We start from the raw sequence: 15,534 nt of genomic DNA, 5'->3' as shown, positions 1-15,534 counted from the left end.
AATTGGAGGGTGGGGTAGGTCGGGCGGAAAAGGTCAAAAGGTAGGATTGAACGGGAGGAAGAAACAGAGGAAAAAGGGGGCTAAACAGAGGAAAAAGGGGGCTAATTTTACTGGAAAAGTATGTACAAAGATATGAAAATTCAAATCTACACATGCACTTCTCCTCCCCTGACCTAAACGTACCTCCAGGAATGCCTCTGCTCCATGTGGCTAAAAGTGCATGCATTGTGGAACAACGTGCAAACTTCCAGCAACATTGAGGAAGGGCAGTTTTCAGACAGCCATGCAATGCTAAGTTGTAAAGACTCATCTGATTGAATAATAGAAGAACTAGGGGTCATTCCATGAAGTTAGCAAGTAGCACATTTAAGACTAATCGGAGAAAATTCTTTTTCACTCAACGCACAATAAAGCTCTGGAATTTGTTGCCAGAGGATGTGGTTAGTGCAGTTAGTGTAGCTGGGTTCAAAAAAGGTTTGGATACGTTCTTGGAGAAGTCCATTAATGGCTATTAATCAAATTTACTTAGGGAATAGCCACTGCTATTAATTGCATCAGTGGCATGGGATCTTCTTAGTGTTTGGGTAATTGCCAGGTTCTTGTGGCCTGGTTTGGCCTCTGTTGGAAACAGGATGCTGGGCTTGATGGACCCTTGGTTTGACCCAGCATGGCAATTTCTTATGTTCTGGTACAACATAATTTACCTGCATAAATCACATTGAAAATTGTCCTCCCCAAGATTATTTTCCCTTGTGTAAGAACTAACTAAGTATATCCCATGCTACTGATGCTAGTAATAGCAGTGGCTATTTTCTAAGTCAAATAGCAGGTAATGGACTTCTCCTCCATGAACTTATCCAATCCTTTTTTAAACCCAGCTACACTAACTGCACTAACCACATCCTCTGGCAGCAAATTCCAGAGTTTAATTGTGAGTTGAGTGAAAATGAACTTTCTCCGATTTGTTTTAAATGTGCCACTTGCTAACTTCATGGAGTGCCCCCTAGTCTTTCTATTATCCTAAAGAGTAAATAACTGATTCACATTTACCCATTGTAGACTTCTCATGACTTTAAACACCTCTATCATATCCCCCCTCAGCCGTCTCTTCTCCAAGCTGAAACGACCTAACCTCTTTAGTCTTTCCTCATAGGGGAGCTGTTCCATCCCCTTTATCATTTTGGTTGCCCTTCTCTTTATCTTCTTCATCGTGTGAGTTATAAACACTACCAAATTATCACAACTGAATGTTTTATTTTTGTAATAAAGATTGTCAGGCTGATGCAATATGTTAAACAGCCCGTTCCCTTAACGAGCACCAATCTACCTTTCCCAGGTACCCAATTTAATATTTAAATATTTAAATCAGCTGCCGCAGCAAAAAAGGAGACACTAGGGGAAATTATGCACCCCTCACACCTCCTCAGCAGTGGGCACCTGGGGACAGGTGGCTGTCAGCCGGTTAGGAAAAAGGATGCTCAATTTTATGAGCGTCCCTTTTCCTAACCTGTACAGTCATGGGTTAGGAAAATGGACTCTTGTTAATTGAGCATCCCTTTTCCTAACCTGACTGCCGGCACACTTTTTTTTTTTTTTTTAATTCTCCTATTTCAGTTCCTCCAACTTAATATCGCAATAATATTAAGTCAGATGAACCAAAAAAAGGAAAAGAAAAGTAGTATTTTCTGCTTTTCTGTTATTTTTTTGGGCTCCTCAAGAATTAATGTCTGCTCTTGGCAGGCGTCAATTTTTGCAGGTTAAAATGTTCGCACTGGGCGCACATTTTTTTTATTAAATTAGGGGAGAATAGCTAATAGCCTCATCAACATGCATTTGCAAGTGATGAGCGCTATTACCTTCGCAAGGGGTTTAAAGCGCATTTTGGACTTGCTAAACCCCTTACAGCATAAGGGGTTGTGGATGTGCGTCCAAAACGCACGTCCAACCACGAGTTGGACGTGCGTTTTGGACGCACGTCCAACGCAAAGTAATACAGTGTGCTCGGCTGAGCACACTGTATTACTTTGGCCTGTTTCTTTGGGTAGCACTTTGGCATGAAGCATGGCAATCCTGGAACTGGCTACCTCTTATAGGATGATCGTACTAGCCAGGGTCTAGAGGGGCAGTTTTCCCTTTCTGCAAACTACTACCAGTTCCCATATTAAAACCTTGAAAGGTGGCAGGTTACACAAACATTGAAACCCTTGTTATCCTCCTTAACCTTATAACCTTTGTATTTTTTGTAAACCGTTATGATGGCGAAACCGAATGCCGGTATATAAAACTCTATAAATAAATAAATTTTAGAGGAGCATAAAATCTTAGGAAGATAGTGCAAGTATTGGAAATATGCATACATAAGTTGACTGTTCAAGCATTATTGAACATGAAATCAGGCAAAAATGTTGAAAGCTAAAATCCGGGAGGCACTGACTTTATGATCTCACAGACAGTGCTTTTACTTCTGCCACTCTTTCCTCCCATCACTCCCCCATAGCCATCCATCTCCCCTCCTACCTTCAGGCTAACAGTAGCAGAGGCAGGGTGGGCCATAGGGATGCTGTGCGAGCACTGTGATCACTATCCTTGCAACAGCCCCTCTTCCTCCTCCTGAGGTGCATACAGTAAGGTCAATATTCAAAACTAATTATTTAAATGGCTAACTTGAGTTAGATGGCTAACTTATAGTTAGATGATAACTTGGATAACATGGAGTTAGATGGATAGCTTATGAGTTAGATAACTTGGAGTTAAATGGATAACTTGCCAGCTATCCATCTAAATGACTTTGAATATTGATCTCAGTATTTCCATTCTACACAGAAAGTGGTAAGGTGCAGAAGGGAAAGAGGTGGTCACAGAAAAACAAATAAGAATATAAGAACATGTCTTACTGGGTCAGACCAAGGGTCCATCAAGCCCAGCATCCTGTTTCCAACAGTGACCAATCCAAGCCATAAGAACCTGGCAATTACTCAAAAACTAAGTCTATTCCATGTTACTGTTGCTAGTAAGAGCAGTGGCTATTTCTAAGTCAATTTAATTAATAGCAGGTAATGGACTTCTCCTCCAAGAACTTATCCAATCTTTTTTTAAACACAGCTACATTAACTGGAGTGGAGGAGTAGTCTAGTGGTTAGAGCAGTGGGCTACAAACCAGTAGACCAGCGTTCAAGTCTTGCTATCACTCCTTGTGACCTTGGGCAAGTCACTTTACCCTCCATTGCCTCAGGTATAAACTTAGGGGTCATTTGTCAAAATGCTATAAGGTGTTTTTGCATGTGTTAAGGGCTTATCACATGTGAAAACATCTTTAATGCATGATAATCTGAAAAAGAGGAGGAGTTAGGGGCTGGGTTAACCAGTTTGTGAAGTCCTATCACACGGCTTTAATGCCAATATTAGCTATACCTTTTTCAGTAGCATTAAGCCATGCAATAGGTTGTATTAAGGCTTCATCACATTTTGAGAGAGTCCATCAAGCTAGGTTGAGAGAACAATGCACAAATCTCATCTTTCCAAGGGTCATCAAATCTTCACAAGAGAGCACTGTTCTGTTCGTACGTCTCACTTTGAATGTCAAAGTGGCCCCTAACCCCCTACACTAATACCTAAACCTCACCTCGAGTTACTAGGTGGGCCTCCCATAGAGATATAAATACCTATCTAGGGTGAGGGCATTATGGCTAGGCTTTCTCTCTCTCTCACTCACTCACTCTTCCCCTCCCCCCCCCCCCCCCTGATAGTAAACATTGTCCCCCCAGGGGTTGTATATTGGAAATACTACATTCTGGCACTTATCTCAAAGCACAAAAAAGTTATCACAATTTGTGGTAACTTGGCTCTTCCCATAGGTATTAGGTATTAGCACAAATTGTGATAAACTGCCTATTACCATAAGACATGCCCCTTTTTCTATCGCAGGCAATATTTAGTGCATTTTGATAAATCCAGGCCTTAGATTGTAAGCCCTCTGAGAATAGGGAAATACCTACAGTACCTAATGTAATCCACTTTGAAGCACTGAAAAAAGTGCAAAAAAGTGGAATATAAAAATCTAAATTTAAAAAAAAATGCGCTAACCGCATCCTCTGCAACAAATTCCAGAGTTTAATTGTGCGTTGAGTGCAAAAGAACTTTCTCTGATTAGTTTTAAATGTGCCACATGCTAACTTCATGGATTGCCCCCTAGTCTTTCCATTATCTGAAAGAGTAAATAACCAAGTGAAATTTACCCATTCTAGACCTCTCATGATTTTAAACACCTCTATTATATCCCCCCTCAGCTGTCTTTTCTCCAAGCTGAAAAGTCATATCCTCTTTAGTCTTTCCTCATAGGGGAGCTGTTCCATCCCCTTTATCATTTTGGTCGCCCTTCTCTGTACCTTCTCTATCGCAATTATATCTTTTTTGAGATTCGGCGACCAGAACTGTACACAGTATTCAAGATGCGGTCTCATCATAAGAACATAAGAAATTGCCATGCTGGGTCAGACCAAGGGTCCATCAAGCCCAGCATCCTGTTTCCAACAGAGGCCAAAACCAGGCCACAAGAACCTGGCAATTACCCAAACACTAAGAAGAACCCCTGCTACTGATGCAATTAATAGCAGTGGCTATTCCCTAAGTATAATTGATTAATAGCCATTAATGGACTTCTCCTCCAAGAACTTATCCAAACCTTTTTTGAACCCAGCTACACTAAGTGCATTAACCACCTCCTCTAGCAACAAATTCCAGAGCTTTATTGTGCTTTGAGTGAAAAAGAATTTTCTCCAATTAGTCTTAAATGTGTTACTTGCTACCTTCATGGAATGCCCCCTAGTCCTTCTATTATTCGAAAGTGTAAATAACCGAGTCACATCTACTCGTTCAAGATCTCTCATGATCTTAAAGACCTCTATCATATCCCCCCTCAGCCGTCTCTTCTCCAAGCTGAACAGCCCTAACCTCTTCAGCCTTTCCTCATAGGGGAGCTGTTCCATCCCCTTTATCATTTTGGTTGCCCTTCTCCATCGCAACTATATCTTTTGTGAGATGCGGCAACCAGAATTGTACACAGTATTCAAGGTGCGGTCTCATCATGGAGGCATGATGACATTTTCCGTTCTATTAACCATTCCCTTCCTAATAATTCCTAACATTCTATTTGCTTTTTTGACTGCTGCAGCACACTGAGCCGACGATTTTAAAGTATTATCCACTATGATGCCTAGATCTTTTTCCTGGGTGGTAGCTCCTAATATGGAACCTAGCATCATGTAGCTACAGCAAGGGTTATTTTTCCCTATATGCAACACCTTGCACTTGTCCATATTAAATTTCATCTGCCATTTGGATGCCCAATCTTCCAGTCTTGCAAAGTCCTCCTGTAATGTATCACAGTCTGCTTGTGATTTAACTACTCTGAATAATTTTGTATCATCCGCAAATTTGATAACCTCACTCATCGTATTCCTTTCCAGATCATTTATTTATATATTGAAAAGCACCGATCCAAGTACAGATCCCTGAGGCACTCCACTGTTTACCCTTTTCCACCGAGAAAATTGACCATTTAATCCTACTCTCTGTTTCCTGTCTTTTAACCAGTTTGTAATCCACGAAAGGACATCGCCTCCTATCCCATGACTTTTTAGTTTTCGTAGAAGCCTCTCATAAGGGACTTTGTCAAACGCCTTCTGAAAATCCAAATACACTACATCTACCGGTTCACCTTTATCCACATGTTTATTAACCCCTTCAAAAAAATGAAGCAGATTTGTTAGGCAAGACTTCCCTTGGGTAAATCCATGTTGACTGTGTCCCATTAAATCATGTCTTTCTATATGCTCTACGATTTTGATCTTGAGAATAGTTTCCACTATTTTTCCCGGCACTGAAGTCAGGCTCACTGATCTATAGTTACCCGGATCGCCCCTGGAGCTTTTTTTAAATATTGGGGTTACATTGGCCACCCTCCAGTCTTCCGGTACAATGGATGATTTTAATGATAGGTTACAAATTTTAACTAATAGATCAGAAATTTCATTTTTGGCTTCCTTCAGAACCCTAGGATGCATAACATCCGGTCCAGGTGATGGAGCGGAATAGAGGCATTATGACATTTTCCGTTTTATTCACCATTCCCTTTCTAATATTTCCCAACATTCTGTTTGCTTTTTTGACTGCCTCAGCACAACATTATCTCAGCACACACTCAACTCTAATTTCAAGTTGTAACAGGATGTCAAATTCTACCCCCTAAAGCTGTGTTTGCCCTTTAGTGGAATGGCAATTAAGGCCTCATTAGCTCTTCCTGCCAATAGTATGAGTCAGAGGTCTCCATCCCTACTCTGCCCTATGAATTAGGTCAATGTACTGTATGTGTGTTATTTCCCCTTTGGAAGGGATTTGAGATCTAACAAAACTCCTGTGGCCATGTGCATGGGGAGAGTCAAGAATCAGCAGATATCTCTCTTCAAGGAGGGCATCGTAGGGGCCTTATCCCACCACAAGGAATGGCTTGAGAGGGAGACAGTAAAGAGAGGATTCTAAGCACTGGTGTCCTATGGGAATGGTGGAGGAGGATTTTAGGAGATGAGTACCCTGGAAGTCCTTAAGTTGATGAACTAATATTAAACTCCTGGAAATTTTTGTTTGGTAATAATAAAAGCCTGCAGTATAGTCCTCATATTATTTTCCATCAAGTGAGTTTGAATCTGTGGAAGGTGGTCAAGAGTGTACTAGGAGGTGTCAGAGGAAGGACAGCCTTCCTGGGAAAGTCTACCAGAGTGAAGCTGTGAGTCCCCAGGAGAAGAGGATTTTCCTGGAGACTAAGTGAACTGGTGTACTGGGAGGTTCCAGAGAAAGTTCAACCTGCCTGGGAAAGCTCACCAGAGACAGACATTGAATCTGCCACAATCATTCTGAGACTCAAAATGAAGAGAGAGACAGAAGAACTTTGAAGAAAAGATTACAGCAGCCAGATAGTGGGAGGGCCCAGGGAGCAAGGGGTATCCATCCAAAAGAACTGCCCTGTTTTGGGGAAGAGGTGTGAAGAGGAGAAAGAGACTATGCATATTTTTTGTAACTTTTTTCTGGATTGATTTGCTGCTGTGGTGCAATGCTCTAAGAGTATCTATTTTTGGAGCTTATGTTTTCCCTGCCATCAATCAGTAAAGATTTTTACTTTGAACAACAGAGCTGGCATGGAAGTGGTCTTTGTGGAGTGCTTGACTGGTGTGCAGGAAGAGAGCCTGTCAGTGAACTTTTCCCTCCTGTGCAAGAACAACAGGAGGTCATGGGACCTTGTGTGGTCTGTGGCCCGCCCCATGTGTCCCCATGCCCAGGAGATGACCAGGGGGCTACAAAGGTGAAGCACTATATAGATGTCAAGATAATGAACCAGCAAATACTGAGATTTTCATAGCCTTCCCCTCCATCTACCTCCTGTTATCTTCAACCTCACCATTGCCCTTCAACTTTTCTTTCTCCCTCTTCCCTTTCTTTCTCCCACCTTCTGTCTTCTCTTTCGCCTTTCCCCTTCTCATCCTCCTCCTCTCCTGTCCCTCTGCCTTCAATGCCTAATTTCCACCTCATCATCTCTCTCCTGCCATACGCAGAAAAGTTGAGGCAATATAATTCCTTTCCTCATATATTTTGATATTCTTGTTACCTAAATGCTGATGGACTCAGATGTATTTTATCAGGAACCCCATGACTCTCCATCCGAGAAGCTGTGTTGACAGTATCTCCAAACAAGCAGTATCTGGGCATCTTGTCACCAACTACTCCAGCCAGCACCGGTCCAGTGTGCATCCCAACTCTGATCTGTCATTAAAAAGCCAACATAAAGGCTTAAAGAATTATTTCTTCTTCATCATTCTCAAAATCATTATGCAGTAAGAATCAAATATAAAAAATACATTCATCCTTCTCTGCAACAAATTATTTTTTCACAGATTATTATTATTAATAATAATAATAATCCAACTTCCAGCACACAAATTAGCAAAAATGGCACCTGTAGATAAATAAGTAAAAGAACATTAAGAAAACTATATGCCATGTCATGCAATATTCTGCCAGTATTATTTTGCACCACATTTCTTCCCATTTTCTAAAATAATATTAAACTCCTGGAAATTTTTGTTTGGTAATAATAAAAGCCTGCAGTATAGTACTCATTTTATTTTCCATCAAGTGAGTTTGAATTTTGAAATGGATTTCATACTTCATCATTATAATCATCCTTTATTTATATCATGCTTTTGTAACCAAAGCCTGTTGCAACAGAAATTGGTCTTTACAGTGAGCACTGAGCACAGGGTACAGTGATCAAGAAAAATTCAGCAGGTATAGGTTACAGCTTACAAATCAAAATGTTTTAGAAGCTGACAAAAAACGAATAAGGTTCAATTCATAGCATAAGTTAATAAAGATAGATATTATAGGCTAGCAGTACATATACAGGTAAATTTTTAAAGCCCTAGCGCCAAAGCATGACTTGGACATGCGCGGGCCCCAGGGATTTTAAAAGGCCCGCGGCCACATGCGTATCTTCCGGTATGCAGATAAAAAAGGTTTGGCGAGAATGGGGAGGGGGCGTGGGCATATTCTGGGCAGAGCATGAGTGAAGCATGAGCGGGACATGTACGGACCGGGTCTGTAGCATGAATCCAGCGCAGGAGTCCCTTACCGCATAACTTTACTTCTGCTATGTAACCAAAAACATATGCTAGTTAGTGAGGTTTAAAGGGTCGGGGGTAATAGGGTGAAAGGAAGGCAAGTTAGCTAGGGAGTTTAGGAAGTCCTCTCCTTTACCGGAGCGAACTGGGAGCAAACTGGGAAAAAGGCCAATTGCGTCATCGCACATACCTACTAAAATTCCCCCCACTTACGCACTACAAGATGGCATTTGCGCGCACATGCGCGCGTCAATATAAAATTGTGCGTGCATGTACGCATGGATAGCTGATTTTATAATACATGCACATATATGTATGTATGTTATAAAATCAGCGCATCCATGTTCACACGCCGGCAAACGCATATGTGGATATGCGTGCAGGTCTTAAATTTTACTTCAGAAAGTGTAAATTACTGAATTTGAAAAACGTATTGAACAAAGACCAATTTGTTTCTTTTGGGGAGCCCTGAAATGAATTGACGGGAGCCCCAAATTAAATGAATTCTGTTAGTTTATTTCAGTTAAAATCGCCCGTCGAGCCTAACCTATGCCCAAGGCAGGGGCCTCACCCAGGGCATAGACCAAAGACCAAAACAGAGGCCGAGGCCTATGCCAGAGCATGATACCAGGGTCTCAGCCAATGCCTTGTTTGAAACCCAAGCAAAGGCTCAAGCCCCCCTGAAAAAATTTGCTGAGGTCAGGGCCACCACTTACCTGATCATTGGGGATCTGAAGACTAGGCCTGGGCCTAGACCAAGGCCCAGGCCAGACATTGGAACCCAGTCCGGAGAAGGGTCTTAATGCTTGGGCCATGGTCTAGGCCAGAGGTGTGCCCAAGCCTGACGCCGAAGCCTGGCCAGAGATTAAGACCCAACACCACGGTCTCCTTCCAGGGTCAGACCCAGGCCCATAGGACAGAGCGCTGGCCACATAGAAGAAAAGTAGAGGACCTTTCTTCTTCAAACTATGACATCTGCTGTACGGTAAAATGGCATCCTCCTCTGAGGAGGATGTGCCAGAATTAATTTTCTCCAGCCCATCCCCAGCAGACAAAGTCATTTGAAGAAGTAAGAAGAAAAGGAGAGGACCTATGTTGGCAGTGCTCTGGCCTCCAGGCTGGGCAGAGACCCCAACATCATGTCCCAGGCTCTGGCCTTGGCTGAGGCCCAGGCATCAGGACCAGCCTCTGAGCTGGGTCTTCATATCGGGCCTGGGTCTGGGGGTAGGCATCGTGACCTGGTCTCCGAATTAGGCCCCAGTTTCAGGCTTGGGCACAAGCTCTGGTAGTCTTGTCCCAGGCATTGGGAACTGGTCTCTGAGCCAGGTCCCAGCACTGGGCCTGGGCCCAGGCTGGGCCCCGATGTTTGACCTGGGCCTGGGCTGAGGCCCAGCTGTTAGGACTCAGTCTCCTGACCAGGCCCCAGCATCGGTCCTGGGCCTGGGATCTGTCCTAGGCCAAGGCCCAGGCATCATGCCCCAGCCTCCAGGCTGGGCCCTGGAATCGGACATGGGCTGAGGCCCAGGCATTGGGACCTGGTCTTCAGACAAGGCCCTGGCATTGGTCCTGAGCGCAGGCTCTGGTAAGCCGAGGCCCAGGCAATGGAAACCAGCCTCCAGGCCAGGTCCCAGCATCGGGCCTGGGCCCAGGCTCTGGCCTAGGCTGAGGCCAGGCATCAGGACTCAGTCTTTGGGCTGGGCTCAGGCGTCAGGCCCAAGCTCTGGTAGGCTGAAACGCAGACATCAGGAACCAGCCTCTGGGCCAGGTCCCAGTGTTAGACCTGGGCCAAGGCGCTGGGACCAGGCCTCCAAGCCTCAGCCTTGCATAAAGCCTTGTCCAAGGTCATGGCGACATACTGCGGCCTAGGCCTATTCAAGTCCAAGGCTTCGGCCTGGGCCTAGGCCTCACCAGCAGATCTCCACTGGACCAGGTAAGTGGGGACCAGGGGGGATCCTGACCATGGCATATTTCCGGATGGGTGGTGGGTCAGAGGGCAATGTTTCCTTTACTTTTTCCTTTTCGTTTTTTTTTTAATGTTCGATTTTTTTTTTTTTACATGAGATAAATGAATTAAACATTAAACAAAATGAAATTCGTGGGGGAACCCCCCCCCCCCCCCAAAAAAAAAAAGAAAAATGAAACAAATGTTTTACCCCTGCACACCCCTAATAAGAACTGCCATAATAGGTGAGACCAAGGGTCCATCAAGCTCAGTATTCTGTTTCCAACAATGGTCAATCCAGGTCACAAGTACCTGGCAGGATCCCAAATAGATAAGTTCCATGCTGCCAACAACCATGGATAAGCACTGGCTTTCCTCAAGTCTACCTGGTTAATAACTGCTTGGCGATAAGCTAAGCTGTTTGGCAATAAGCTAAGGGCTGGATTTTAAAAGCTCTACACGCTTAAGTCCAGTGGATTTACACGCGTAGAGTGCCTTAAGCGCGCTGGGCCTATTTTATAAAGGCCTGGCAACGCGCGAAAAGCCCCGGGACGCATCCAAGTCCCGGGGCTTTATTAAAGGGGTGGTCCGGGGGCGGGGCCAGATGCCTCCGACAAAGCAGCCATTTGCCGTTGTGTCGGAGGATCGCGTGCCAGCTGGGTCAGGGCCACCACTTACCTGATAATTGGGGATCTGATTACTAGGCCTGGGCCTAGACCAAGGCCCAGGCCAGACATTGGAACCCAGGTGCAAAAGGTTTGATAAACATTTTGGGGGGGGTTAGAGTAGGGCTGGTGGGGGAAGGTTAGGGGAAGGGGGTGGGAAGGTTAGGTTAGGGGGGAAGGGAACGGGGGAAGCCCGCGGGCATTGGCGTGTGCAAGGCGCACTACTGTGCACCCCCTTGCGCACGCCAACCCCCAATTTTATAACTTACGCACACCTGTGCGTGCAAGTTATAAAATCGGGCGTACATGTGCACGCGCTGGGTAGCGCGTGCACATGTACGCCCGCGCACAGGTCTTAAAATCTACCCCTAACAGTATAGTATGTCCACAAATCAGTGATGAGGTTCCACAAATGTAAGAGGGTAGTAGTGAGTGAGGGTGTCTTTGTTCAGCTCAGTCAGGGCATGGGATATCTGGATTGTTGATGAAAGGTTCAGTCAGAATTCGCAGTTCTGGCTGTTTTCCGCAGGCTGCTGCAAATAGCCAAGTTTTCAGTCACTTCCTAAAGGGTGAGGAGGTTTGGTGCAAGTCGGACATCTAACATTAGAGAGTTCCAGAGGGAAGGGATGGATCCTGCAAAAATTCCTTTCCTAATGTTTGTGAGTCTTATTTCTTTAGGGCCTGGTTATTTATTTATTTATGACCATTTGATATTCTGCCTTTCCCCCCCAGTAGCTTTCAAGGCAGATTACAATAAATGTAAATGAACAGAGGCATTTGAACGGCTTGCAACCAATCAGAATTTGCAATTAGAGTAGCCCTGGGACCCAGCATAGGAAACCAGTTTGTCAATAGTTCCAAGACACAGTTGTGTCCCTGTCACGTATAACACAGTCCCTCGCCAGAAGTTCAGATAGCTGAGCCAGGAAGATATGAGTCTGAGGAGAAGGCCTGGCAGGCCTAAGTTAGTGAGTGGACTGACCAGAAAGGTTTGATTGGGATGGTGCCAGGCCCTTAAGGGCCTTGAAGGACTGGACCAGAATTGCGAATAGTGTGTGGCAGTGTATAGGAAGCCAGTGTAGGGTTCTCAGAAAAGGAGTAATTTGGTGAAACTTACTGGCGTTTAGATAGGTTTGGGCTGCTGAGTTTTGTGTTAGCTGTAGCAGATGATTTCCTTTTTTGGCCAGCCCAATGTAAAGAGAGTTGCAGTAATCAAGGCGGGAGATTACACTTGGATTTCAATCTCATTTAAGGGAATGTTAAATGAAGATGACTCTGTAATCTTTTGATCAAAATTTTGATCACTGGCATCTGTCCTGTTCAACCTTTTAGATTTTTCCACACCAAGATATTTTGTGTGCACCTATTCAGCATTTATTCCTGCACTGTCGTAGAAATAACTAGAAATGATCCGTTAAACAGGAACCCATCTAATGCCAATGCTATTAGTATGATGAGAAAGTATTTCTGTAACAGCCAGTATTACCTTTTGTGGGTTTCTGTCATTTCCAATTGTTTTGGGGTCAGGATTTTGGAGGGTTTAAAGTGACATTGACAATGGTTTCAGTTCATACAAGGAAGCATTTGGTAGAGGACCTACCATAGTCAAATTTTACCAGGATGATACTTATCATTCTCATCATCATCATCATGATTATCACTTTTTATTTAAAACCACCTTTTAATTTTAGCAGTGCCCAAGTCAAGCTTACAACAAAAGTTAAATACAATTAAAATAACAAGCAATAAATTAAAACATAACAATAGCAAAGTATTTAGAAGTATTAAGATATATCAGATAATGACAAAATACCATCATGTAATATTTCTGTAGGTGTAAAACAAGTCTTCCTGTTCCTTGCTTTGTAATCAGTAACTGCTGCTAAATCATAGATATAAATGTAGAAATGGTACAGTGAGCTATGAAACCCAGGATCTCCTTCTTGATTTGCACATTATTTTCAGAACCTATCTGTGCTCTTTAAGCATAAGTCCTGGGTTACTGTCTTTGTCCAAAGGCTTGTAGTATGACTGCACCCAGACCATCTGTAGGGACACTGATAGAAACCTTGTATGCTTTTCAGGGGATCTTAAAATTTGACCACACTTCACACAAACTTGAACACTTTTGACAGAATTAGGTCAGAGTTACACCTCCATTCTTTCAAAATTAATCTTTAACTGCTCTTTCTCACAACAAACAAGTCAACTATTTTTATAATTTTGTCTATGGAATTATTTGATGCACCCATGAGCTGTGTCACCAGTTGGTTATTTCAATGGAATGATTAATTGTAGAGATACTTTAATTTAATTTTAAATTATTTCAAGATAATTCTGCACATATAGTTAAAGGAGTCACTAGTAAATTTGGTTTTAGATTTAATAACTCGCCATTCCAAATTCGAGCTCAGGCAAGAGAACTATATACATTATTGTTGCTGTACAATTATATATATTTTTATTTTTTCAAATAAACATATAGAACCCTAAGTTCAAACATAGCTTGCCATGGGCCCAGAATGTGGGAAAGTCCTTTGAAAAAAGGCCCCATAGTAGTTGTTTGGCATCAGACTGTGAATGAATGAACTTTTTTACCTGAATGGCATCTCCAGTGATAGGGTTCATCACTTCTCTAGCAGCAAGTCTCATACCCAAGGCAAAATTGGCAACTCTCTCTGCGTGGCTTGCAACAGGCACTGGCACCCCTCCTACAACCATATATGCATCACCTATGGTTTCAACCTGAGAGGATAGAGAAGAAGAAATCTGCAGGTGAATGTTCTTTTTCTAGCAGAGAGCTTTTGACATCTCATCAGGTCGTTCATCAGTATGCAAGCAACAGTGAATCACTTACTGCAGCATACTTCAGGGATCTTTCATGTAACAGGGAAGGAGCAAAATCAGATCTGGGGCTTAACCATGAGTAAGTAAATTCTCCTGTTTCTATGTAGTGCAAAAAAAAAAAAAAAGGTCTAATTGTTGGTTGCAGTTGAGACAAATCTTTGTATGTTTCTACAGGAGAATAAGCTCTTCTATGTTTTAATCACATGCAACAAAATAATCATGCAATACTTTTATGTTTTAGTCAAAACTTTGAAGTGGGGAGCTGTGGTTTCAAAAGCTCAAATAACATAACATGATATCAGTAAATAACAGAAAATAATCATCTGGCCCATCTACTCTGTCCACACTGCTAAGAATACATTCCTGTTCCAGCCACAGAGTGTGACCACTTGCAAGATTTCTCCTTATCCAGGACAGTCATTTTTGTCTTCCTCTTTTGGACTCCACCATCTCAGGTAGAAGTGCAGATAAGATCTGCAGCCAGCAGAAAACCTTCTGGCTAGAGATGCTAAGAGCATGTCTCCCTCCAAAGCAGTATGGGCTGCAAGGACACAATGAGACAGATGCATAGCAACTGCCCCTGCAGCCACCACTCCTGAGGCTTGCGTGTCTGCTGCAAATGGGAACTGTGCCCCTACAGGGAAAGAGAGAAGGGGCTGCTACAAGGCATGGTGAGTATGCGCTCTTCTCTCCCCTCTCTTCTGTTTCCATGGCCCATGCTGCTTTGGAGCAGTAGCTGAAATGTGAGAGGGGAAACTAATAGAGCAGGAAGTATAAGGAGACTATGAGGGTGAGAGAAAGATGGAGGGCTAGAGTGGAGGATGAGAGAGGGAGATGGAGAGATCTGGGGTGGGAATAGGGGGTTGTTAGAAGAGATGAAGAACTGGAAGAAGGAGATGAGAAAGTGAGGTTTGGGAAGAAGAGGGGAAGAGAGGAAAATAAGGGGTTGTTGGGAGAAAAGCAGATGGAGGACTGGAGGAAAAGGATGAGAAGGTTAGATGGGAGTGGGGAGAGAGAGAGGGTTGGAAAGTTAGAAAGGGAAGAGAGGGAGACAGAGGGCTGGAAGAGGACATTAGGAATGAAAGGAGAGAAAGATGAAGGAAATGCCTTAGATGAAGATGTAATCAATAGAAAACAGAAAAGTGCCTCTCCCTAAAGCAGAGCTGTGCTACCCAACTGCATGAAGAAGTGACAGCAGAACAAGGCTCAAGCACTCCCCCACTGGAAGAATAAAAGAGGGGCCCTGGCAATCCAAACAAGGAAGAACAAAGAAAAAAAGATGAAAAAGCATGCAGAGTCCAGTACTTGCTGTAGGGAAAGACAGGAGGCACGTGCAGTGAATATAAGGTATGACGATAAGAGGCAGCCCATGTGAAGAACAGAGGAGCATGAAGAGAAGAGAAGCTGGGCA

General features: G+C 43.4%; 1 protein-coding gene across 2 annotated transcripts in view; it reads right to left on the bottom strand.

Annotated features, from left to right (window-relative positions):
• Positions 1 to 15,534, bottom strand: part of LOC115091516 (guanylate cyclase soluble subunit beta-2-like) — a 143,222-nt gene that overhangs the window by 20,669 nt on the left and 107,019 nt on the right. For both annotated transcript variants that reach the window (XM_029601721.1, XM_029601720.1), the window contains 2 exons: positions 13,875 to 14,021; positions 7,658 to 7,812 (listed from right to left, as the gene is read on the bottom strand). In XM_029601721.1, the coding sequence (XP_029457581.1) occupies positions 7,658 to 7,812; positions 13,875 to 14,021 (302 nt within the window). The remainder of the gene's footprint in view (positions 1 to 7,657; positions 7,813 to 13,874; positions 14,022 to 15,534) is intronic.

The sequence above is a fragment of the Rhinatrema bivittatum genome, chromosome 5, assembly GCF_901001135.1.
Source record: "Rhinatrema bivittatum chromosome 5, aRhiBiv1.1, whole genome shotgun sequence".
In the NCBI taxonomy this organism is placed as follows: domain Eukaryota; kingdom Metazoa; phylum Chordata; class Amphibia; order Gymnophiona; family Rhinatrematidae; genus Rhinatrema; species Rhinatrema bivittatum.
The sequence above is the reverse complement of the archived record's forward strand: the minus strand, read 5'-3'. Positions and strand labels throughout refer to the sequence as shown.